General features: G+C 53.2%; 12 protein-coding genes across 12 annotated transcripts; 4 read left to right on the forward strand and 8 right to left on the reverse strand.

The window, feature by feature from the left end:
- Positions 1–532: 532 nt before the first annotated feature.
- CABS01_02223 (uncharacterized protein) lies at positions 533–1,318 on the reverse strand (the record flags this gene model as incomplete). The annotated part of the gene is made up of 1 exon (XM_060535601.1): positions 533–1,318. One exon carries the CDS (start codon positions 1,316–1,318, stop codon positions 533–535), a length of 786 nt encoding a protein of 261 aa, XP_060395906.1.
- Positions 1,319–3,343: 2,025 nt separating this feature from the next.
- Positions 3,344–5,302, forward strand: CABS01_02224 (uncharacterized protein; the record flags this gene model as incomplete). The annotated part of the gene is made up of 1 exon (XM_060535602.1): positions 3,344–5,302. One exon carries the CDS (start codon positions 3,344–3,346, stop codon positions 5,300–5,302), a length of 1,959 nt encoding a protein of 652 aa, XP_060395907.1.
- A 570-nt stretch (positions 5,303–5,872) lies between these two features.
- Positions 5,873–6,253, reverse strand: CABS01_02225 (uncharacterized protein; the record flags this gene model as incomplete). Its single annotated transcript, XM_060535603.1, has 3 exons — positions 5,873–5,987; positions 6,056–6,148; positions 6,231–6,253. 3 exons carry the CDS (start codon positions 6,251–6,253, stop codon positions 5,873–5,875), a joined length of 231 nt encoding a protein of 76 aa, XP_060395908.1.
- CABS01_02226 (uncharacterized protein) lies at positions 6,234–6,389 on the forward strand (the record flags this gene model as incomplete). The annotated part of the gene is made up of 1 exon (XM_060535604.1): positions 6,234–6,389. One exon carries the CDS (start codon positions 6,234–6,236, stop codon positions 6,387–6,389), a length of 156 nt encoding a protein of 51 aa, XP_060395909.1.
- Positions 6,390–8,286: 1,897 nt separating this feature from the next.
- Positions 8,287–8,616, reverse strand: CABS01_02227 (uncharacterized protein; the record flags this gene model as incomplete). Its single annotated transcript, XM_060535605.1, has 1 exon — positions 8,287–8,616. The coding sequence occupies one exon, from the start codon at positions 8,614–8,616 to the stop codon at positions 8,287–8,289; it is 330 nt and encodes a 109-aa protein (XP_060395910.1).
- A 704-nt stretch (positions 8,617–9,320) lies between these two features.
- Positions 9,321–10,946, reverse strand: CABS01_02228 (uncharacterized protein; the record flags this gene model as incomplete). The annotated part of the gene is made up of 1 exon (XM_060535606.1): positions 9,321–10,946. The coding sequence occupies one exon, from the start codon at positions 10,944–10,946 to the stop codon at positions 9,321–9,323; it is 1,626 nt and encodes a 541-aa protein (XP_060395911.1).
- A 1,167-nt stretch (positions 10,947–12,113) lies between these two features.
- Positions 12,114–12,757, reverse strand: CABS01_02229 (uncharacterized protein; the record flags this gene model as incomplete). The annotated part of the gene is made up of 3 exons (XM_060535607.1): positions 12,114–12,355; positions 12,402–12,693; positions 12,740–12,757. The coding sequence occupies 3 exons, from the start codon at positions 12,755–12,757 to the stop codon at positions 12,114–12,116; spliced, it is 552 nt and encodes a 183-aa protein (XP_060395912.1).
- Positions 12,758–17,788: 5,031 nt separating this feature from the next.
- On the reverse strand, positions 17,789–18,630 carry CABS01_02230 (uncharacterized protein; the record flags this gene model as incomplete). The annotated part of the gene is made up of 2 exons (XM_060535608.1): positions 17,789–17,879; positions 18,116–18,630. The coding sequence occupies 2 exons, from the start codon at positions 18,628–18,630 to the stop codon at positions 17,789–17,791; spliced, it is 606 nt and encodes a 201-aa protein (XP_060395913.1).
- On the forward strand, positions 18,172–18,693 carry CABS01_02231 (uncharacterized protein; the record flags this gene model as incomplete). The annotated part of the gene is made up of 2 exons (XM_060535609.1): positions 18,172–18,456; positions 18,655–18,693. The coding sequence occupies 2 exons, from the start codon at positions 18,172–18,174 to the stop codon at positions 18,691–18,693; spliced, it is 324 nt and encodes a 107-aa protein (XP_060395914.1).
- A 171-nt stretch (positions 18,694–18,864) lies between these two features.
- CABS01_02232 (uncharacterized protein) lies at positions 18,865–19,061 on the forward strand (the record flags this gene model as incomplete). The annotated part of the gene is made up of 2 exons (XM_060535610.1): positions 18,865–18,909; positions 18,963–19,061. 2 exons carry the CDS (start codon positions 18,865–18,867, stop codon positions 19,059–19,061), a joined length of 144 nt encoding a protein of 47 aa, XP_060395915.1.
- A 1,821-nt stretch (positions 19,062–20,882) lies between these two features.
- Positions 20,883–21,770, reverse strand: CABS01_02233 (uncharacterized protein; the record flags this gene model as incomplete). Its single annotated transcript, XM_060535611.1, has 5 exons — positions 20,883–21,014; positions 21,070–21,157; positions 21,211–21,500; positions 21,579–21,697; positions 21,752–21,770. The coding sequence occupies 5 exons, from the start codon at positions 21,768–21,770 to the stop codon at positions 20,883–20,885; spliced, it is 648 nt and encodes a 215-aa protein (XP_060395916.1).
- Positions 21,771–23,304: 1,534 nt separating this feature from the next.
- On the reverse strand, positions 23,305–24,253 carry CABS01_02234 (LSM domain-containing protein; the record flags this gene model as incomplete). The annotated part of the gene is made up of 6 exons (XM_060535612.1): positions 23,305–23,435; positions 23,487–23,568; positions 23,624–23,935; positions 23,996–24,067; positions 24,146–24,154; positions 24,230–24,253. 6 exons carry the CDS (start codon positions 24,251–24,253, stop codon positions 23,305–23,307), a joined length of 630 nt encoding a protein of 209 aa, XP_060395917.1.
- Between the last annotated feature and the right edge of the window lie 5 nt (positions 24,254–24,258).

Here is a 24,258-nt window from a genome sequence, read left to right on the forward strand (position 1 = left end):
ATCACGAATACGGCTTTCGAGGCCTTCGGAGCTCTGCGGGCGTGGATCTGAGCTTGGAGGAGGTTATAGCCACGAGCACCCCATCTCAACGGCGTGAGTAAGGGCAAAAGTCAGATGTACGAATAAGTTGAAGACGATACCCAGGTATACAGGGCTCTGGAAGTTCGGCTTCCTCGAAAATGTAATGAGATGTAATTTATAGTGAAAGAGAGCAACATGATCATTATTTTCTACTTTTCACACGAAAGCATACACGGGAAAGTCTCCAAATACGCTCAAAATGACTTGAATTCTCATTCAATACTACCTTAGCTGGCAGGTTCGTATCAGACCTGTCATAAAATACCCCAAACCCGCTGAAATGCCGTAAATCCCTCGCTCAATCATGACGCCGCATGCTGAACTTGATCCCTGATAAATGCTCAAAATATTACACCCTCTGTCAGGGCATGCCTCTCATCAGCTCGACATCCTTATCGAAATGACCAGCTCAGATGAGACAAATTCATCAAAATACCAATCCCATCCCGTCTCAAAAAGCAGACGCCTCCTCCATCTCCCTGGTGTACAACACCCCCTCAATCTCAGGCGTCCACCTCATCGCCCTCCTAACCTTCCCAAGCGCCGTCCTCAACTCCCCCCACGTCCAAAACTCATCCATCAACCCATGCGCCTCGGCATATAAACTCGGCAAGCGGTACTCATCCTCCGCAGGACCCAACAACCTCACAATACCGCCGTTCCCAACCTCCTCCTCCGGCTGCGGAAGCGGCTTGAACTCGATAAAGACGGACAGCCTCCTCATATCGGTGAAACACCGCGAACAAGCCCGCAGAGCCTCCGCGATACGCCGCTCGTCGAGGAGAACGGACCAGTGAATCCCTACATTCTCGATCCCCGGCTTCGTGGTCCAGAGTGAGTCCCACGCGCCGAGCCGCGTGCGGTAGACGAGCGGTGGGAGGTAGATGATATCCGATGAGGGCACGAATTCCAAGGACGGCGGTGGCGACGGGCGGGAGTCCTTTTGGACGTCGTACGGGTGCGGGAAGGGCCGAAGGAGGGCTCGGGTTGCCTTTCGCGATTCGGCGTTTGTGATGAGGGCGGCGGCACGGGGGTGGCGGTACTCCCGGGGCGGCTTGATGAGGTGGGTGTCTTCTCGGTATTCGAAGACGCGGGGCTGCGAGCTGAAGGTTTCCCAGATGAGGAGGCGGAGCTCGAGGGGGAGTATCATGAAGGGATGACAGCTTTGCGGGGGTGGGAGATGTGGCGGTGTCATTGTTGGTTGTGAAGATGTGAGGATGGCGTTTGTGGTTGACATTCTGAGGTTGCTTTCACAGCAGACGTGTATGTAGCTCAAACTATCCGGCCACTGTACCCGTATCAATTGCGCTTTCTTAATTGCTGGCCTCGTTCAATGGCGTGAGATGGTAGTCTACGATTTGAAAGATGAATGGTGACTTTATAGCAGTGTGTTATCTGACGTATGTAACCGCAAAGCGAGATAAGATGAGAGGAGATGAGATGGGACGGAAGGAAGGTGACAGAACGTCAGCCTTTTCAGCTCTCCGGGCATCGGGCGGCTGAAGTATGTTGGCCGCCCCGTCAACCGATGAACGCGGAATGCCTGCGTCGGCGGCCCTAGCGGCGGGAACGTGGTCTCACTTTGGCAGCCATTAGCCATTTGTTCCTCGGCTTGTGTGAAGAAAAAAGTCTCTCGTGGTAAAATAGATTACTTGTAACCTGGGATGGAGGGATCGCCTGTCATGACGTCGGATGGTTTTTTTTTTTTTTTGGGCCAACACTAATGAACCGGCGTGGAACTACTCCGTAGGTGGTGAAAACCTCTCTTACCGCCAGGTGCCATGCACATCCGGGAAAAACGGGTTGAACCCTGTGAGTTTATCCTGCATCATGAAACTTTGAGCGATGGGCATGGTTTCTTATCCGCATGTTATTCCCAGGGTTTTCCAGAGGCTAACATGCGAATGTAGCGTTGCGACTAGAGATATGTCGTAGTCAAAGAACAAGAGTGACTAAGTGAGCTGCTGTGCTCATCCGGAAGATCCGGTATGCAAGGCGGCACTTGACTCCGACGCCGGGAAAGCTTGAATAGACGAAAAAAAGACCCCTTCGTCAACGTTGCGTGATCGGGCCTGGATTCTCTCGCGACAATCAAGGCTTGTTCTCCACCGGTGCCCGCTCATCCCTTGAGTCGGTCGCAGTCCGTGACTAGTGTCCGGCGGCGTGACCGAAGGGATGCCCCATGTAGCATTGTGCCGTCACTCACCTAAGGTACCTAAGGTACCTCCAAAGTTCCAATATGGCTATCTGACGAGGAATTATCTTGTTGATTGCAGCAATCAAACTTACCCAGTAGCTCATAGCATATTTGATCCTTCGCGTTTACTCATCTTATCGGTGAGGGAAATTTGGGGGCATTTTTCTTATCTCTTTCGAGCCAGGGTTCAATTGAGTTCACTGGCGCGAAAAATTTCGGGAATAAAATACGAAAGCTTGGGCGGATGGGAGGCATTGGCCGCCGCGGCGGTGCGGCGCCGGTCATCGGCGATGTGGGTATTTTCCGCCGGGTGGGTCACGAACGGCGCAGGACCGGGCATGGTCGGTGTATGAAAGCTTGGAAGGCATCGCCACCGCCTTCTCTCCCTACAGCGACTGCGAGACCATTAATTCAAAGATGTGGTCGCTCAGTAGAAGTCCAGGGCCTTGATAGGGCGAAGGAACGTGCTGTCTCTCGCGTACCAAGGAGGTTTCTAGTATTCAATCTCACACGAAGAACCCGCCATTATACGCTTCTAGCTTCGTTTCAGTTACACGCAATACTTTTAAACGCAAATTATGAATCGCCAGACTGATAAGACACGGAGGATGCACTTTCAGTGGAAGGTTTAGTGGCCCGCAGGAGTGGAGTCCGGAAGACGAGACCGGCTCGGTGGGGCCAGTCTTCCGGAAGGAGGCCGGGGTCGTACTTCAACGACGAGCCGAAGAGTCCCTTGGGATATGATTTTCAGAGGGCTTTTCCGGCTGCGCAATATTCTTTGAATCAGGGTTCTTGAGTTTGTCTGCAAGGAGAGTCAATGGAGAAGGAGAAAGCTTGAGCTATCTCCTCGTTCCTTCCAGGTTCTCATTGGTGGTTGCGGTTACCCTGATGATTTGCACCGAAGTATATAATTACCTTGGATTCTCCTTACCTTCGTGCTTCAAAACTTCCTGAAAGACTTCTTACCATCTTCAGTAAGTTAACTTACAAATGTCCTCGAATTCATCGCATTGGTCGTCTTCACACACCACCAATCACAGCACACGTCCCTTACTGACGCCCACCATGTCGTCAACTATATCGCGCGTGGGATTTCCCGCCGAAATCTGGCTATACGTCTGCAATTTCCTCGACAGTGTCGACGTCGCTGCGCTCGCGCAAGTCAGCATCGAATTTCACATGAACCTTCAGAAGGAGGTTTATATCGCGGCGATGCGCGATGACAACACCGATATCATTGTGAGGAGCGCCGCGACAGGGAACCTGGCCACTCTCCAGCGCATAGCGTCGCACGGCGCGAACATGAACAAGACTTATCCCGCCGATCCTCCCCAGCATCTCAAAGACTGGGTCGAGTGGGCGAAGAGGCGGGACAGTCAAGAGGTTCCAAGCAAACAAGGTGTCGAGGTCGCACTGTCGAAAGCCTGCTTCGCGACCCCCTTGCACCTCGCCGCGAAGGGCGGGCACTACGATGCCGTCCGGTGGCTTCTAGACCAGCACTCTGTCGACATGGAAATGCCGGCGAGGTTTCTATGCCACTGTATTCCTCCAGGCACTTATCGGGCTCCCGCGGGTCCAATTCTGGTAGGGCAAGCCGTGCCGGCCTGGACGCCCTTACACATAGCCATCTGTAACCAACAAGTCTCCGTCTCCCGCCTGCTGATTGCTCGCGGCGCTTCGACTCGCAGTACAAACGTGGGCCACCGCTCTTCAAAATTCCCTCGCTTCAACCAGGCCTTCGACACTTACTGGTGGGGGTTGGATCCAACAGAGTATCAGGGGCCAGGAATGGTGTCCGCACTCCAATCTGCCGCCCTGTCCGGCAACAGATCCATCATCACAGAGCTCATACAGCGCATGGGAACGGACGTTGACGAAGTCGTGGAAGAAGGCGGTGCGACGCCGCTGTATTACGCTATAGCGGCGTCTGATACGCACACGGTGGCTCTCCTGCGACGTCTCGGGGCCAGGCCAGAGCAGTCCTTCGAGTCGTACGCGTTGAATGTCAATTACGACAACGTTATTGAATTCGCTCTGGCCAGTGAATGGCCCGAACCGATAACCAGCATTTTCGAATTCTCTCGCACCAAAACAAAGTCAGGTACGGCAACCTGTCTCATTTCAGAACCAGGCGCGGCCTGGTGCAGTTCTCCAGGCAGCGACGAGAAAGTCGTCTCGAGACTGAGACGATTACTCTCAAAGGCAAGATCCCAGCATTGGACCAAAGATTACTACAAACATCTGGCACCGGGTCTGGACGAGAGGATGTCGGATATCTTGCGCCATACCAAGAAGCAACACGAACCTCACTTTGGGCCTCTTGACCAGGAGATGCTCGATTGCTTCTTGATTGCGTGCCAGTGCAGCTGTCCAGCGCTAGAGACCTCCACCCTTAAAAGGTTTCTGTTGCAGCCAGAAGTTAATCTCAAAAAAGTTGTCGATCATCGAGTTGGGTCTACAGTGATAGAATACTACGACGCTGAGTCTTCGATTCATTCAGATGTAGCCGTCGAAGAGGATCATTTCCGCGTCACGACTTGCACTATCGGCCTGCTTGCGCTGCATGCGACTATCAACGCAATCAACCCCCGGGCCTTTCCCAGAGCATACAAAGAAGGCAATGCGGCCTTGGTTCATACGATCGAGTGGCTGATTACGGAAGGGGCTTCTCCCACTATCACACCTGGTATGGATCTGAAGTGGAGTCCCCTTCGTTACTTCTTCGACACTATCACGGAGACTTGGCCCTGGGACTGTGTAACAGATGGTTATCAGGGTGATTATTTGGCTGAAGAAGTAGCCGACATTGTCAAAGTCCTTGGGGAGGGTGGTGGATGGTTTCCCTTGGGGGAAGAGGATGACGAGGCAATGTTAAGCACTGTACAAGCCTGCCATAATGCCCTGGAGCGTGTACTGCCAGTAAAACCCTATCGCAGGGATATCGAGATTATACGAGCTCGCAATGAGATCGAAAGCTGTATGCCGCCCAGAGTTCTTGGGGCTTGGAAGATCTTGGGTTCATGAGGGGGTTCTTGGGGCGCTGGGCGGAGACGTTCGGACGGCTTTTGTCCTACATACGCTCGACTTAGAATATCAAAGTGCTGAATGGCCATTTTGAGCCTTTGTTCCCTCGCCTATGTGATGTGGCAATGTAGACTGTGGTAGAGCAAAGTCACCATCCCCTGACTCCGCGCTGCCATAATGAAAGCCTCCACATCGCCTCATGAAGCCTTGGCCATCATAGGTAGGCCATGGAACTTAATCCTTGATGAACCAAAGTCGGCTTCGTCATCTCCACTGACATCGCGAAGCAGACGACAACCTCGCTCGCCGCTCTAGGGCGACGCTCTTCTTACGTCGTGCAGCTTCATGCTGATGTCTATAGCTCAACTGAGCGACAAGCAATTCTATCAAACCCGTCCTGCTCCTCAAAGTTCTTCCACCCCTCCATCAAAATCGATCATCGCCTTAGTTCCGTTTCGCAGTTGAAACCCAGACGTTGATACTCAAAGCACGTCTAGAGTCTAGCGTCGGCCCCGGAAGCTTTAGCCACGCTTCCCCTAGTCCACCAAAGCCTACTAGCCTAGCTTCAACTCATTCGAGACGGCCTGCCAGCGCCCGGACGTTGAACGGGCAAGACGCCTCTCCCATACGCCTCGTGGCCTCCTCTTCGTTCCACGCCGGCGCCGGATGTAGTGTCACAAACGTACTTTCGGAGCCGGCTGGGTGTTTCTGACACTTCAGATCATCGTCCAGTTCGTCCAATGGCATCATTACGTCTCAACCTGACGTTGGCCGCCACCGGAGCTGTTCATCGCACCGTCGCCAGTGTTCTTACCCACATCATTCAGATAGAGGATGCCTCTGAGACTAATGTAGAATAGCTGGTCAAATCAGATCTTCAAATGAACCCCCATTCACTCTGATGTTGAATCATCCGCCTCTGACAAACATCATGGCAACCACGCCACCCATCGACGATCAGTCAGAACGCTATCTCGTAGCAATCTCGCGAATAGCCCCCACAAGACCAATGATGGACTGCAATCCCCGCCATCCTACCTCACCTCGAGAGAGCCGGAAAATCGGTTCCGATCTTGTCAACGTCTGAGCGCCGACTTGCGAGGGCAACACTGCAGCCGTGGCAGTGTCAAGAGCATTTCAAGAAAGCACGCCAGCCACCTTCTCGGACGCCTGAACGCCAACTTGCATCTCGGATTCGGGTTTGTTGATGGGCGATTTGACGAGACTCTGCCGAGACATTGAAAAAAAAGAAACGTCAACAACGAGAGAGACCCGAACGGATACGTGGTTTGAACCAAACGTGTTCAAAATCAGGTCCAATACCACCGTCCATCACTGTTCAAACGGTCAAACCACATCAGAATTTCGATCTACATCAAGCATCCCAAACATTCACTTCCGCCATTGATGATCCAGAACCTACATTAGCCCTCCCACCCACGATTCACTGCCGGTACCAACACAGCTCACCAGAGAACCACCACTGCAACCCATCCTTCGGCTTCCACCCGCTATCAAAACACCGAGAAACAAAGACTGAATCCTACCTTACGCACTTAATGCAAGGCACGCCGCGGGAAAAAAACCATCGAAATACACCGCAGACCGCAGACGTTCATTTCTTTCCCTTGTGCCTTCCCCCTCCTGCTGCATATCGGTGCCCGCGCCGCAGCCAAGAAGTGGTCGTACCCTCAGATTAGCCCTGCAAAGATGCACCCCAGGCCTGCATGCCCAGCCCTCATCTACTCCTAACCCCCAACGTACGCATGCGCGCCCGCGCCCGCGAGCCGCGAGCCGTAAGCCGCGGAAAAGGGTAGCACTCATACTCCGTAGTTCCGTACCAAACGCCGTTCATCACTGGTTGACTACCAAAAGCCATCCGCACGGGCGCGGCGGCGGGGGAAACCAGAAGAAAAATGAAAGCCACAATCGCAAAAGGTAAGCCCAGGGCATCAAGACATGGCACCGGCACACGTCCACCACGTCAACTCGTGCCGTCCTGCCGCCGTCGCATCCACCCAAAAGACGAAAGAACTCTTCTTGCCCTTCTCCGTTGCGCGGGGGGAGTCGAAGGTTACAAGTTCGCCCCTCTCATGTCTCTTCTCCCCCGCTGAAGTCAGGTAAAGGCCTGGTAGGAAGTCAATTACTAAACCCGAGAAAACCTGCCGTTTCCTGGTAGTTGCCAAGGATGTAAGAAAGAATGAGGGTAGCCGGCCAAACGTTCGCAACCGCCCTCCCACCATCCGGAAAGCTCGAAAGCTCCCCCCCCAATCCACTGCAACCCTATCAAAACGGGGTTCAGCGGGTGGGCAGGGGAGGTATGTAGGCAATATGGGTGGTGGGCAACGTTCACAAGACCCAGGGATGCCATGCCGTGCAGTATCCCGTGCAGTACGTCCGCACGTAGCCGCGTTCCCCCCCCCCCCCCCCCCCCCCCCCCCCCCCCACCCCCACACAACGGGGTGGGGGGGGGGGGGGGGGGGGGGGGTGGGGAAAATGGGGGGGGGGCCCCCCCCCAAAAACCCCGGGGGGCCCCCCCGCCCCGACCCCCGCCCGGACCGCCCCCCCCGGCCCGCCCCCCCCCCCCCCCCCCCCCAGAAAAGCCGCATCGAATCATGAACTGTCCCGGCCAGAGTTTGCGGCTCTCTGTCAGACTGTCGTCAGAACTACAGCTGACATCATGTCAAGCCCCTTCAGACATTCAGAGTTGGCCCAATGATCCCTCCAACTGGGTGTCCTCATATTCCTCCATCAGAAACTGTGAATAGTACTGTACCCAGACAGTCAAGGGCGGGGTCACACAGAAATGAAAGGATTGAGAAGGAAGATAATACCCTGACGCAACGACAATCAAATCCCATCGGCGCCAAGTTTACCAACGCTCTCAACGGCCACGACTCCATCCCCGAACACACGCCAGCGTACCATCGTCACAACTGAATAAGCCACCTCCCCCTCTAACCACATGGCGAACGGAGACCTCCTCAATGCCTGACCATGCTTTGCCGTCGCGGCGTTGCCTTTTTTTGCCTCCCTCCTCCCCATCGCCATTGGAGTATCCATACTGGCCAAAAAAGCCTGGGCCAGACAAGATCCAAAAATGACCCGGATCCTCTATCCCCTCCTCTCTCTCCACCCCCACCCAACCAGCGTCGCGGGAAGTTTTGAAACCAGGGGTTCCCCGGCCTCCCAAGCAGTGAATGTAGTGCAAATCGCCCGCTGCCAGATGGTGGAATGATGATGCCGGGAATGATGGGACCTGTCAATGGCCCTACCAGAACCAAAAGAATGGGCGAATTGGTCAGGCCTCCCATGAGCAATTACTATATGCGCCACTGCTGATGGGACTCAGCTCAGCCCCCAAAAATCAAGACCCGACTCATGAGCTTTGCTGATCCGTCCATGTCAGCCGAAGGGAGGAAAATAGCTTTGAGGCATGAAGGAAAAGAGTTCATCAAGACAAAAGATCGGATTGTTGTCGAAAAAAGAAAAAAAAGACGACTCGCGCCGGTAAAGCCGAAGACTGCGTACGCTCGGATTCGTCATGCGGTCATGGGAATATGGTCTCGGCCCAGAGCAGGGACCCGCGAGTGTGGCTGGGGAGAAAACCGGATTGAGGTATCATGAGTTTTTATTTTTCATTATGGATCGAGTCCACTTTGCTACGTAAGAGTCCAGGATGGACTAGTTCAGAACCCATCCTCTCCATGCCATGCCTCTGTGAAGTCGCTTCCAACGCTCGATGCTTATGCCTAGCACCTGAACTATCTGGATGTGACTGAAAATGTCCTTTTTTCGAGCTAAATGACGAAGTCCATGTTACGAATAAAGGACGACGCTCTCCATGTGGTATCATATCAAAGACGAATTGCAAAAACGTGTAAATCCAGCCAAAGAAGAATGTGTCAGGGAATGACGGGTCGTAATCATTTAATATCCGTTGCACTGATCGCGTTGGTATCAATCAGGAAACGGTCGTGTCGGCGTGTTTAAAGTGTGGCGCTGGCGTTGGCGTTGATTAAGGCGTGGCGTCCTCATCGACCAAGGTTTGTAGGGTCATGGGATCTCGGAGGCGTCGAGCCTTGTGAATGGCGACGAGGTAATCGACGAGGCCTTCGGCATCTGCGCGCAATGCGTCCAGCTCCTCCTTGGTACATCCGGTTGTTTGTGAGTCCTTGCTTGGATAGCGGTAGGCGGCAAAGACAATGCCGCGATCGTTCTGGGCCACGTCTTGCGGACCCGGACTCCGGGGACTCGAGTTTGCGGAGCCCCTTCGACCTGTGGCCGTGTGGAAGGCGTGGCCGTAACCCCGTGCAATCTCGCCCGCCTGCGCGTCGTCGCTGCGGTATTCCATCCAGCCCTCCTGCTTCAAGATTCTGGACTGAACTGTGGCCGAAATGCGGAAAGGGCTAGTCAGGTTCGACAAACCGTAGGCGGCGAGCAGACGCCCAGTCATACCGGGAGTTGTGTCCACCGTTGGTCCATCCATGGGCCCAAGAAGAGAGTTTCTCATGCTTGAGGGCCTTGATGAGAAATCCATAGAAGAACGGAACGTGGGCGACGACGACTCTGACGCTCCTTCGGGCCACAAGTTGACGATATATACAAGGTCAAACTTGTGCTTGGCCGCGATCTGGGCAACCTGCAGCGCTCCTTCTTTGGCGACGTCTTCAGCATGGATAGAAGATGTCCGTCGCTTGGAACCGACCGATGACACCGTATAGGCAGGGGTCGGCGGTGAGGGTGGTAGCCGCAAAGGTGCCGGCATAAACGGGGTTTCCGGGGTATCCTCCAACTCTGGCTCTTCCAAGATGTCTTCGTCGGAGAGGTTGAAGAAATCCATGACATCTCCACCTTTGAGGATCTGGCTTGATGAAGTGATGGATCTGTGAGGTCTTGACTGACCCTGGGGCCGACGCAAGGCAGCTGCCTTTTCCTCTCTTCGACGTCTTGTCGCTGCAGCAGCCGCCTTCCTCTTGGCCAAGCTCAACTCTGCAGAATCCCGGGATCTCATGTCGTTGATGGGCCTCATTTCTGGAGATGCGGCAGGTGTTGGCAGGTCTCTGCTGAGTGAAGAAGAAGGCCGGCCCTGGGATCCCTTTATGCTTGAGTCGTCCTCGTGGTCCGAGGTAGGTGGGGTGTCGGCTCTGGGAGGGATGATGACAGAGCTGTGGCGGTGCTCGAGGGAAACTTTATGCGTTGTGGGGAGGGTTCTCGGAGAGAAAGTGGCACTAAAAGGCGAAGCCGGGGATGGGGATGTGGGAGGAAAAGGAAAATCGAATCCACGCAGACTTGCCACCGGCTTACTTTCCCTGCGGTGATTGAGCGACATGGAGCGGGCTGGAAGAGTAAGAGTTGTCGTGCTTGCACTGCTGAGGTGAGAAATGTGTATTGAGATACGCTCGGACTGGTTTTCCGGGAGGCTCTGGGCACGTCTCTCATTTTGTGATGCTACAATGCGCTCCTCTCTAGCCTTCATGCGGGAGACTCGCGGACGGATGAAGGAAGGCTGAGGGAAACTGTGGTCTAAACTTGCAGTCCTGGGACCCGATGACTCCATGGTCGGCGTCGATGGGCTTGTTTGGACGGAGAAGTCTTTTTTCCGGGAGAAGAGCTTCTCCAAGCGGTCGAAGCTGGTAGGCATGGTGAAAGAGGTCGAGTGACGGCTACTTGCGCGTGTTTGTCTGATCTCCAGAGAGTTTTGTAAGTTCTTTGCGCTCGGATATGAGATTGGCAGGAGGGCCACTTGGGCAGACAAGAATAAAACATACCAGATATGAGACGTGATTATAAGTATTATGAGTTAAGTCAACCGCGAGAGGCGGGTGGTTGGTATGACGAGGGGAAGAAATTTTAGAAATCAATCCTGTGAGAGGGACGTGTGTGGTCGTCGAGACACTGAGGTGTGAGGGAAGGAGCGAGGTAGAGAGTAAAAATGGGAAGAAGAGGCCTCGGCCACAATGTTGAGAGCTGACCAAAGTGAAGTCACAGTGAGACAGAAAGTTCGGGGGCCACGAAAGTAGGCAGGAACACCCGGGCAGAAGTAATGGTAGACCAGGAGAGGCCAACAATTGGAGTGAATCGAGTCTCACTGGATCAGTTAAGTGAATCCAGAACACCCCAAGGTGACGCGAGAGTTGAACCGGTAATCAGGCGAAGGGTCAGACACAGGAATGAAGTGGTCCCTCGTCTGCGCGACGTCGGCTGAACGAACTCGAGAGCAATGAGCCGAAGAATGGGCCACACAGAAACCCTGACTGAGAATGTCGTGGAGAGATTGGCTGGAGGCGGTACTTGTACGATCAAGATTGTACGACTCTTCGGTGAGACAGGTCGTCAAGGTGAGATGGGTCGTGATATATAAATGGCGGGCATCTGGTTTTTTTTTTTTTCCCTGAGCTTCTAGGTCGTCGTCGACCGAACGAAATGGTTGGGTGGGAATGGGGGGCGTTTTGTAGAATTGTGCTGCCAGAAGGAAAAGGCGAGACACGATATGGGAATAAGAAAGGTGGAAAAGTGGAAAGAGGTAGTAGGTACCGCAGCCTTCGGTATCAGTCGGATGAAGCTGTAGGCAAGGGGTAAAGGCAAGGAAGGTAGCTCAGCCTGGAGGTTGAAGCTGGAGCTAATGGCAAATGTGACTGTGAGGTGAGGGTGAATGCGATAGGACCGAGCAGGGAATTAAGTTATAAGGATGCTTATGATGGAAAATGAAAAGTCGACCGAAGATCAGCACAAGACCGAGGGTGAAGTACGGTACTGAAGGCTAAGTAGGGACACGGGCATGAAGAGAGGGACTGGAGAAGTGAAGGCTTTAAGATATGACAGTCGAGGCTGGTTGAAACGCGGCGACGGGACGGGCCAAAAGACTGAGGTACTTTTTGAGGGTCGAATCCTCCTCAAGGCGAGTGTGAGAGGGTGAAGGTGACGGGACTCGGGAGGGTGAGGGTGCGCTCAGATGTAGAGGTAGCGTCGGGGTCAGAGATTCGGGTCGAGGGCCAGATCCAGGTCCATGTCCATGTCGAGCTGCAGCAACGCCGGGGAAGGTAAGTGTGGCTGCTGTCTAAGGTGCTGTGTGGTCTCTGACACTGTCGAGAACCAGTGTCTCTGACGTGAAGTATCCGTATGGAGGAGAGAGAGGTTCTAGCGGGCGTGGGAGCAGGAGTGGACGTGGTGGCCAGTAGGAGTGGGTGAAGGCGAGGGAACGAGAGGACGAGGGCGTATTGTCCCGCTGTATTAGTGCGAAGAAAGGCGAGGACTGTGAGCGAAGTTCGAGATGGATGTCTTAGATTTTGTGGACGAGACATGAAAAGTGCAAAGAGTGAGGGTGAGAGTGAGACGAGAGACGAGAGACTGAGAGTCTGAGAGGCGGCGAGAGACGGGTAGGGGAGAAGCTAGACGGCTGGATGAAGCTAAGAAGATACGTACCGAGGAGTTCACCACAAGCCGGTGCCACATGCGTAGCCATCCCTGGAAAGGCGCAGACCGGGGGTGAGTCCGCGGGCGGGAGAGGCAATTGGAAAGTGGGATGGTGGGGTGGGGCGCACCTTCTGGCTTCGCGCTTTCTGGAGCAAGGGCAGGAGCTCTCTCAGTCGCAACTGCTCAGTCAAAATTTCATCCTTCTTTCCCTCCCGACCAGTATGGATGTGGGTGGACACGGCAAGAAAGAAACAGGGGTGGTTTCTCATGGCTCAGCAGGGATTGTGCAGGGTTCTCAGACGTTGTGACTGGATATGTTTCTTGAGGGGGTTCATTTGGGGCCTAGCTACGGCCCTGACACAATTCGAGGGAAAGAACAGTCCGAGGTCGACCTCAAGCTACGGATTCTCAGAGGGCAAGAGCAAGCAAGCTGCAACACTAAGGTAATAACTACGGTAGCAAACCCGGAGGTAGGACCGATCGTGAGAGGCAGCGCAAAGCAGAGCACCTGAAATAAGGTGCATATCTTGACTGCCCTACCTTACCTTAATTCTTACTTTACCCCATGCTCAGGACCGAAGAGCCAATTGACGCCCAAAGAGCATTGTCAAAAGGGAAGAGAAGCGCATGAGCCGATGCAAGGGCAGAAGCACCCAGCTCTGCAAGGCCCTCTTTTTGCTGGTTTTTTTTTCCTTGCTGTGCTTGTGTTCGTCAAATGCTCAAGGTATCTTTCCCGGCGGATCCTCCTGTCACTGCACCTACCTGCACCTGCACATTGAAGGTAAACATCGTATGTACTTTTCACTCGGTTCCTACCTTGCCTGAGGTGGGTGCCTACCTGGTATGAGAAATGAGACAGACGGCAAGGACAATGGAGGACGACCAAGAGGGAAAGAGCACCAGTGCACGGAACAAGGGTCCTTCGTTCCTTCCCTGCTGCATCTGCAGGTGACGAACCTTTTTCCTTCGAGGTTCAGTGCCCGAGTGCTGAGGTAATTAACACTGGAAGTAAGGCATCTTTCAGTGCTTTCCTATCACCATCTCGAGTCCTTGACAGTCATCTTCTGTTCCCGTCATTTTCTCGACATTTTTATCATATTCGCCCAGACCTACTGGCTTCTTGCCGCTGCACGCTCTATGCCCTTTTCGCTGCCTCTTTGATCATTTTGTTTCGTTTCGTTTCTTATTTCACTACCGGGCCAATATGATCGATCCCCTCCCAACGACCCTCCGATCCTTCATCGCGCATCGTCGCCCTATCTTCGTCACCTAAACACGAAAACAGGATATACCAACCGTCTTGACAATGCCAGCTCCTCAGTGGTCCCCCAGTCTCTCTCTGGCTCTCGAGCCGTCGTCCATGCTAGACCTTCCGAGGGCCAATCACTCCCGCAGCTTCGAGGCTGAATTCGGACCCTCTTCCGTCAGTCACCAGAGTCTTTTTGTGTAACACAGTGACCTCCCTTGTCAGTATCGAGCAGGTTTGCTTGTCATCTGTCGGCGGGGGAGAGCGACATCCACCAGCCACTCCTGCCATCTATCAAACCCATCACGGCCGTTACGTCTTGTCTCTCGTCGCAAACAGCCTCGACGCCACCCACCAGAGGTCGATCCTGACAAGATGCGAGACGCATGACATGAGATAGCCTCAACTCAAAGAAAGACCTCAGGAGTCTTTGGTACCGATACCTACGTCGCATCATAGCTCTTTTCTACCATGTCGCCAGGTATTGGGCACCGAACAAGCCTTTTCTTAAACGATTACGCACTCTCTTCGCCGTGAAGCAACGCCATGCACGACATCTGTCGAGCCTTTCAGAGACGTTGAGAGTTGCACCCCCGGATTCAGGCACACTTCGGGCAGCTTGACCCAGGCACGAATTGTGCCAGTCCGCACCTAGTTTGATATGATGCCGCTGTGATCGGCCTCTTCACCCCGGCTCTCTCCACCATCACGGAAGCTTGGACTTAACGCCGTCAAATATTGACAGCAGCACCCTGTGCAACCTTTCTCGCTTGCATGCAACCGGGCTCGAGCGTCGTCTTCAACACTGGCTGTCACCTTTTCCACTGCCTCGTGCCTGTTGATCCCGCAGACACGACTCGCTTTGTCGTCAGAGCGCAAATTCCTGGCAGATAATTGGCGCATTGCATAGCCAGGGCAACACGACGAACGATTTCGAGGCCGACCTGGCAGCCGCACTACTTCTGTTACCTGTAACCCTCTGAGGGCATCACCGAAAAGATCGCCGCCGCTAATGCGAACACGCAAAACTTGTCAACATCAGATGAGTGTCCTCATTGCAGCCACAATGACCGCAGGGTGCTGCATCGAGCCAATAAACCAGCACTATGAGGGTGCAAGCAGGCCAGTTGAAGGAAGCTTTGCATCTTCTTACACAATGCCCTACTTCCAGGCTTTCCTGTATCATTACAAACTACGGATGTCAAGGCCGAGTGGACGATTCTTTGTTGTCTCCAACATGGCAACACCAAGTTGACCCAGAGAAAATCCACCGGGATGCCACCCTGGCATCGGAAGCGTCCCATTTCTATCAACGTCCCAACACGCAATTTACCCTCCGGCGCTGCTTTTCCCCGACTGGATTTTAAGAATTGGGCCCTCGGCGGCGTCTCCATATCAAATCTTCCCTCAGCTCCGCTTCCTAGCTGGGACGTTGTCATAAACCTTCATTGCTGAATGCAGTCACGAACTTTCCTCCTAGTTGACAGCCCAGCCACCAATGGCTTGAATTTCTTGACGAGACGAGACTACGGCCGCGAAACGTCCCGGCCCCAGGGTCCAGACTTCAGATCCAAGAGCTTGATCGGCTCGAATGAAAAAAAACGCCCCTTTCTCTAGTCAGAGATCCTTGCTCAGAGGAGTCCCTGGATTTAGTCCTATGTCGGAACGGGCACAGCCAACCGCTCTTGTCACAGAAATCTCTCAGTTTTTTGCTTTTAAACGTCTGTTCGACTAGGCTGGAAGACACCCCACTCGTAGATCGGCCCGTGACACCAGCGACCTTGAGCCACGAAGTCATATTCATGTTGTGAGTGCGGGTCTAGGGAGGACTTCCAAACGCAAGGGGCAGGCCAGCTTGACCAGCGTCTTGCGCAAGGGGGATTCGTCAACAGCAATGGGAAGAAACGCCTAGAATAGGTGTCGCTAAGCAACTTCTGCTCGCAAAGCCCGATTGGAAGACTCTTCAAGAGCTCGCAACTCTTTGGCTGACCGGGATTCCGCAGCTTGATGCCAATGCCCGAGCTCGTCTTCAACAGGGACCTACCTACCTTTGTCGGAGCCGCTCTTCGGTCGCGACTCGACAGCCCGTGCCTACCGCAACCTCATGTGACACAAACAACGTCGTGTCCTTCCTCTACGATACGATCCAGAGCTGACAGATGCTGGCAAGTTGGGTCATCGCCTCACTCCTACCGTCAAGCCCGCCTTCGAGACTCAAGTCAGTTTACAATGGAAGCGGTCTAGTCACTTTGGTGGTCTCAGGTCATCGTCGACCACACGATGGGCAGTTCTTTTGGCATACCTTCACCCAATCCCGACTCTGACCTCTCATCAATGGACGATTTTCCGATGGATATTCATCAGCAGCTTTACCGTTTCCGGGATTCTCATTCGATCACAGGGCAGACCCGCTCCAGTACGGAAACATCGCACTGGTGACTGAGACAATACCTCCGGACGCCGTACTCACGCTTCCGGATGCAAGTCGACGGTCGCCAAAGTATCTAGGTAGCTCGACCTGAGAGGGGCAAGCTCATCCAATTGACCGTCGTCAGTGAGAAGATACCACAAATCATGAGGGCTGGTGATTGGCCATGGCGGCGTCAGCCAATACACAAGCACTAGTTATGGCAGTGCCGTCAAGCGAAGGTACGCCACAGTCTCGACTGATTGCTTTTCCGACTTCGGTGTGGACACCGCCTCTGCCACCTCCCTCACAGGTCAAATGATTTAGCCAGTTTGTGAGCCACCCAATGGCGCCGATTTTGGGTGAGCCCTTCGTAAGCTGTCGACAAGAGGCCAAGCAGGTGTAAAAGTGCTGCAAATTACTTCAGGAAAGAGACCCATGGCACACTTTACACAGCGGCTAACAACATGGTGTCCTCTGAGGTATCTCGTGGCGAAAGTCACCGCGGCTGTACTATTGTGCATCCGATAAAGATGGGGTTTCCAATACCTACTGCTAGACTTGAGACCTGCATAGTAGGTGTTGCGCGAGGCAACCAGCATCTAGAGGAAAAAGCAATGACTACGAGGCATGATAACTTGGCCATCGTGTCATGCAACTTTTCGAGCGTGGGCATTACTTACTTCTGTCCGCGACTCGCGAGTTCGAGTCGATATTCCTGTCCACTGTATCCGCAATGTCAACTGCCCATCACTTGAAACGCGTACTGGCCCTGTCAATATTCTTCCCCATGACAGAAAAGGGAAAAATGATTTCGTAGTAGTCAACGACAGCAGACCAGCTTGGCGGAGGTCGCTAGCCGAGTCTTGCAGCTGTTCATCGCCTTTCTTCCCGCCCAAGGTACTCAAAGAGTGCTTGCTCCTAGACTTGATGCGACGTTGGTCCCGAAGCAGTTGGCATTGCGCTCTACATAACCAGATCATCTGCCGTCAATTATTGCATATGGTCCACGGATGGATCGACAAGTTTACAAGACTGCGATGCGACTAAGCATCAATGCCATATCACCAAATACGACTGTCTATCCAGGCAAGCCAGGCTCCATAAGCTTTCATCCCGCGTGACAGACATTACAAATTCTTCAGCTCATCTCCTCTTCAGCTTACACAAATACTACCACGGTTTCGGTCGTCCAAGGTTTTCGCGTCCTTGCGGGCGGCTGTAACATATAGTAGTCGTACTGTGTGTCCAGAGCACATTGGCTGTTCTCGTATCACGAAGGATGAGCCTAGCAAGTTCTTCCCACACTTTCGTTAATCCGATCTCTTGTCATATCTTGTCGAGTTAACCATGAACGGCTAGATTTCCCCATTCAATCACAGATGTCGCCAGCCGTAGTAAGTACATAATCGGGCCATCAGACAGCCACACCCTCCCGAGCAAGCCACACGATCTCATCGCCAATCACTACCGAAGGCACATCACCGTTCTCGGCACCTTTCGACACTCTGTGACGCACGGGTAGCAGCGATCTCGGGCCATCACTTTTGATTTGGATTGGCAATATCGGAAGCAAACCACCTCCAACCCTGAAAGCCACGAGCTCTGCTGTAGCTTCCCGCTCGTGTCGATTGTCTATCGGCCAAGCCCCCAGAAGAGAGACATCAAACGTGTTTCTTCTAAGCTTATTAGCAGGAAAACGATTCCTCGCAAAAGCAAAAACCATAGCAGGATGTGTGTGTACCTACCAGCCTTCGAGTCAGAAAGTCGCCTCTCCGTGCCGGATGACGACGAATGCCTATGTCGGTGGCGGCAGGCCTCCATCACCGCGCAGAGCTGGTGATGCAAGGGGTGCAGCAAGCTCTCGCCCACATCGTGCTCACAACGTGGAATCACGACCGGGGTCCGGGAACGTTCCGGTCCAGATACCCTAATGCTCGAGATGTAGCTCCAGCATTGAACACCGGCGAGACCGGCTTCCCCGTCGTGCAGCTTCCGGGAATGCATGACGGCGCGGCCCCTCCCAATGGTGTCCATCTGCTTGCAGACATTTGCAGCAGCAAGACCTTCACACTGTCGGTGCAGGTACGCTGCGGCCGATGCGGCCGGGGATACTGAGCGTCTGCTTCCGACTGCGGTGGGTAGTCGGTCCTGAGGTCTGGGCCCTTTCGCTGTCGACTTAGTGCTCTTCCCGTCGAAGCCTTTCCGGAATCTTCCATCACCTAGCGGAGGTTCACGGACGTACAGCTCTTGGAGCATGACGGCCGTACTAACAAGCCACAGGCTATTTTCCGTCGCCTAGTCGGAAAGCAACCTGACTAATATCTCGATTCTGGACGGGAGTCTCTATCCGGCATATAAACGGTTGAAGGTAGCCAATATCTCGAGATCTAGGGCGTCGACTCGAGCCTACGAGGTTGCTGCCGGGAAAAAAAAGCGATCTCCATTCTTGGTATCACAGAGGTAGACGTGCTCCAAGCGGATCTCGTATCCATGTTCTCTCACTCGTGGAACCGACAAGCTGGGACGGCTAGTAAGCAACGACCTCTAGAAGCTACGACACGCGAACACGCGACATGCGACACCAACTGAACAGAAAAATGTCTTCATCTCCACGCGGGTCCCAGCCCCAGACATACGCAAAACTATTGACCCATCGCTCCCCTCCTACACATGGAGGGAGTGCGTAGTCGACGACCGAAGCGACCCAAGCTGAGACAAAATGGAAAAGTTTGTGCAGTGGTAATCGTTCCAACGGGCGCGTGCTTTGGGATGGAGTAAGTAAGTCAGTAGGAGAGACAATGTAATCTTGCGCGGATGCTGTGACAGGGAGGCGGGTGAGAGAAAGTTGTGGAAATGAAAGTGACAACGTTTTAATATACCCCCGGGGCCCCGGCGCCGCGGCCGTTGATGGCGAGTTACGCAGGGAGAGAAAGCTTCAGATGACGGGATAGATGCAAAGGGATGATCTATCCGATTTAAATCCTGGAAACCACGTTTGAACGTTTGGACCTCCTTGTCTTGCCATACAGAAGAAAATCGTTTTGTTTTCCTTTCCCTTTCCCACGTTTTATTGTTGAACTTGCAGGAACTATCGAGCGTTGTGCTGTGCTCGGCAGGGACTCGGGCAAGGGAGTGGAAGGGATGGGGAAGAGGGAGTCAACTGTCTCTCATATCTTTAAGCGATACCGACCATGGATTTCACCATTTGCTAGTCTGGTCTTGTTCGATAACCGACGTTTCGTTTCATCCTGGAAGCTATTATTTTAGGCGTGCCAGGTAAAGCATTCTGGTGTCTGACTGACGCCCGAGGCGAGCGGACTTTTCATCACCAAGATTACAAGTTGACGTACGCAGCTTTGACGGCATGTTTCGATCTTGGGCTTACCAGACCTTTGAGAATGTGACGAACGTTAAACTACGTACGTCGACTGCTGGCTTAACGAGCGAGATGTAAAGTCGTGTTGAGTACTCCATATTGGAGTGGTGTATGAGTATCGTGTTATTTGTGGTCGGGGTACTTGCTCGATTATAGAGCTTCCGTCAGCCATGTGAATCGATGATACGTGTGTGATTGGTGGCAACCTTGCCGATGCCGGGATGAGTATATGTGTCTAAGGCCGGTTCTCCAGGTGGGCATACTCTACCTCGTTGCTGTTCCCTTCGTCCTCACATTGTACTTTGGGGTTGGGTGCGATGGAGAAGTGACTCGAGTTGCTTTCCTGAAGATTTTCTACCTGATGGTAGAGGGATTGGATCAAAGAGGTGGTATGATTTCATTGCCCTTCCCCGTGTGAAGCCTCTTCTTTGACCAATTGGCCGTTTATCAACCTGTGTAAATCAACAACCATCTTCAACTGTGGCAATAAAGTCCTCAACGCAAGATGCTATACATGTAGACTCTTCGAGACAGAAATGTGGTAATTCACTCACAGATCTCGGCGTAGACATCAAGCTGCTGTTGCTGGGCATTCTGTTCTATTGCATCCGCGTTCCACGAGCCGCAGGCCTAGAGCAAGGAAAATCGCCAGTGTCTTTGGGGCGATGAACCGAGGTCATTAGTTCGTTGGGTGTTCCACGTGGAACTCGAGCATTTGAGCTTAGTGACCGGTTCTTAGTAGCATAAGGGATGATCTAGAGCAACTGTGGGATATTTCTCCTGTCATTAGAGTCTCGGGGATCATCATTGAAGACTTTCCATTGCTATCTGACTATCTTTCCGTACCCCCCCTCCGAAGAACTACACAGAAGCCCTCGGCCACTTCGGAACAAAAGCTTGAGCAAACAACTACGAGACAGGTCAATATACGATGGTTTGGTTGTGTTTGGTTGTAACCGTATCATTTGGGTCTTCTCCTGTCTGCCTAACTCATCTGACGATTTCAGTCCAGCACCTAGACCGAAGTTGTCCGAGAAAGATGCGTTTACTTCCATATCTTTTTTCGCGTCTCACACCAACCCAATGCCGACGACTCATGCTACCCACCCGAATGGCTAACCGCGAGAAAAGATCAATCTGTATGATATTGCCAAAGTGGTGAAGGCTGGTGTCTGTTCATCACCAGGTCGACGTTGGCAAGAACCTTCTCCCAAATTGCCTTGCACGAAGCCTTGTGGATCTTGCGATGGGTCCTTCGACAGTCCTTTGGAAATTTCAGCTTCACTTTTCCAAGAACCCCATCGAGCTTGAGTACTTACGATGCCGCAGTACCAGGCAGCCTGGCAGTGGCCGCACTTCTTCAGGTTGATACCGTGGTCTGCGTGAATCTTGCCGCAATGGAAGCAGCTAAGCCCAAGCTGTTAGTCGATGCCTCGTATGGACAATCCGGCTATACTTACCTTGGCTCGTGAAAGTCTCGAGGCGTTCCCGGCTGATAGTTGTCGAGTGCAGTAAGGAATTGCGCTTTTCCGGGGTCACGGAAACCAAAGTCCATCATCGGCAAGGCAAAGCGATGTTGGCAAGGTATCTTGGGAACGAGGTCGCGTAGATGCTGCATGTCGTCTGCCTTGATCTTGGCTCCACCACGCATCATCAAGGCGCCGACCACAATGGTTCGGTACTGGCCTTGATGCTCGTGTTCGAGGGCTCGATACTTCTTGAAGAGTTCGTCGCCGACTCCGGAGTCAAGCTGTCCTCGGATTTCTGTGACGAAGCCGCGGTAGAATTGTGCATGTTCCTCAGTTTCTTAAAACTCTCTCGTCTGCACAGGAGCAACCATGTCGGTCTTATTGATCATGAGATAGAGATTAAGCTTCTCAGGACCATCGCCGAAAGCTTTTCTGATGGCGGCGACGATGTCAAGATCCTTGTCGCCCTCGAAAAGACCTGATGTATCATTGTTCAGCAGAGAATAAGAGAGGGGAGGGCAGGACAGCATACGGAATCCCCAACGACCCATGTTTAGGTTAGAAGGTCTTTCTGGAAGGACGAATAGACCAACAATTTTGAGATCCTGAAGATGACCAGACCGTAGGATGTGATGATTCAGGTGCGAGAAGGTCCTCGCAAACAAGGAATCACAAGGTAGGAGCGAAAGGAAATGGAGTGAAGTCGGCAAAGTCTGAGACGACGTGGAAGAGTTGAAGTAGGCAGGTAGGGATGTACCTCATGTAGACTACGGGATCACGCACCTGCCGTTTGCAAGACAGGCAAGGGCAACGACCGCTCCTTCATCAAACATCTAGCTAAGAAGGGGCAAACGTTACTCTGAGGCAGTCGCATGAGGTAAGCGTCAACACGTAGAGAAGACCAAAAAAGAGTTCACCCCCCCGGTGCTAGACTGGGGGCTACATCTCTTGGTGCTCATGCTGGGATTCGAACTCGGGTACTCTCGTATGCGCTGAGCCTGTCGTCGAGTAGGCTGGTTGGTGTAGAATTCAATTGTTAACCATTAACCACTCCACCACCCAGCCAGTTTGACCTGACACGTCGACCTAGACGGGCGCCTCCTGGCTGGTGACAGGAATGGACTTGGACGGGTATATATGGGCTTCCTGGGTATTCAGGTGGAAGGCACAGTCAACACTCACCCGCTCCTTCCAACCCGGACTACCTACTTTGCCTACCTTACCCGAACTAAGATAGATAGACGCCATGGCCCTCTCGCAAAGGTTGCGTCACGGGGAATGTCTCGCAGCATGTGTAGGAATGAGAGTGCAAATCATTGAGTTTCAAGGCTTGCCGAGAGCAAACGTAGTCTCATTCATGTGTAAGTTTCCAATTGGTTATGTGCGGTATTTGATCTCTGCACACGGATCTGCATGAGTTTGAGGATATGCCATCAAACAAACGGATGCTCCGGGAAGGGAAGCCCATCTGCAGTGTGCCGATGAACATGCCGTGCCCGTAAGGTAGATTCCGATCCCGCTTTTAAGTGCCCCCAGGTTTCCATCTATTTTCTTCCAAGTCTGTTCAAATATGCTCAACGCCATCCCCGACAGTTGTGCCAGATGGGAGCTGTTGCTAGGCTGTTTATGTTCAGCCAGCAATTGACTAAGTATCTGACCGTCTAAGAAGCTCAACGATCACCAAGACACCATTCTGCAGTCAGGAATCACATCAAAATCAACATGAAGAACCGAATTAGTGGTTGGGGGGATGGCAATGAGGTGGTACGTTGTGGTGAATATTGTGCTGCCTAGGTATTGATATAACAGCAATCGCCGGTTACCTATGCTCCTCCTCGAAGTGACTTGGAGAACTGTCGAATGAATCCATGCTGCCCATTTCTTTCCGCAAATCCAACGAGTATAGGTTGGCAAGTTGACCTATGACTTGTTCAGGGGTAGAGAGGAGGCCGATTAACAACGTGCCTGTTCTGCCCGATTTCTTTTTTGTTCGTAATCTTGACATTCATCCCCAAACGCCAATGGTATCCGTGAACCATCCTCCAACTACAAAGCATGCGAGGTATCGATATCTTTATCCGTAGCCTATCTTCGCGGGGGAGGGTTGAAGCCCGGGGCTCCGCCAGGAGGGCCGGGGTTGAAACCAGGAGGAGGGAAGGGGGCGTTTTGAGGGAAGCCCGGGGGCGGGAAGGCACCGGGGAAGCCCGGGGGAGGAGCTGTAAAGTGTGAGAAGCGCATTCGCGGGTCAGAGGGGTATGTGTACTCACCACCACGTCCACCAAAGGGCGGGGCACCAGGGAAACCAGGGAATCCGGGAGGAGCACCACCTCCAACGCCAGCAGCAGGGCCCTACGTCAAAAGTCAGCGTCCGAAGCTCATGAACAGAGAATAGTGGGGTACTAACGGCCAGTGATGGGGGAGCCGGGGCGGCGCCGCGGCCGGCGGGTCGCGCAACACCAGGACCAGCGGTGAGACCGGCCGAAATTCCGCCAGGCGCGCTCTTTCCAAGTCGTGCACTGGGGTCCGCGGGCGGCTCTGATTCCACTGACAGGGAGACAATGTGTGCGCCGCGGACAATCGTCAGGCCGAGGGTTCGCTTCTCCTCCTTCTCGATCGTTTGGCCGGAGCTGGAGCTAGCGCCAGGGGCGGCAGGCTTGTTCTGTCTGATCTTGACGCGTCTGAACTCTTCGGTATCGGCGAGGACGAGGTTCATGTGCTGTACAGATTGTCAGCATGATTGTAGAGACGCGATTGAGGGTAAAATTGGGTTGCGCACCTTGTCAAATGCAAGCATCTGTCCGGTCATCTGGCGGCCATCGTTCAAGGTAACCCTCATGCGGTAGTTGATCTATTAAGTCGCGTCAGTCTGTACCCTGCGCAGTAGCCTGAGTCGATCGTCGGGTAGTTCTCGAGGAAAATTACGTACGTAACCAGCCTAGAAATGAAGAACTTCGTGTCAGCCTGTATTGTCAACCTTGAAACTTTGAGAGAAAGGTCAGGAGTTGCTCACCATCTTGCCCTGTTTGTTCGACATCTTGG

The sequence above is a fragment of the Colletotrichum abscissum genome, assembly GCF_030869225.1.
Source record: "Colletotrichum abscissum strain IMI 504890 chromosome Unknown Scaffold_4.1, whole genome shotgun sequence".
Lineage (NCBI taxonomy): Eukaryota > Fungi > Ascomycota > Sordariomycetes > Glomerellales > Glomerellaceae > Colletotrichum > Colletotrichum abscissum.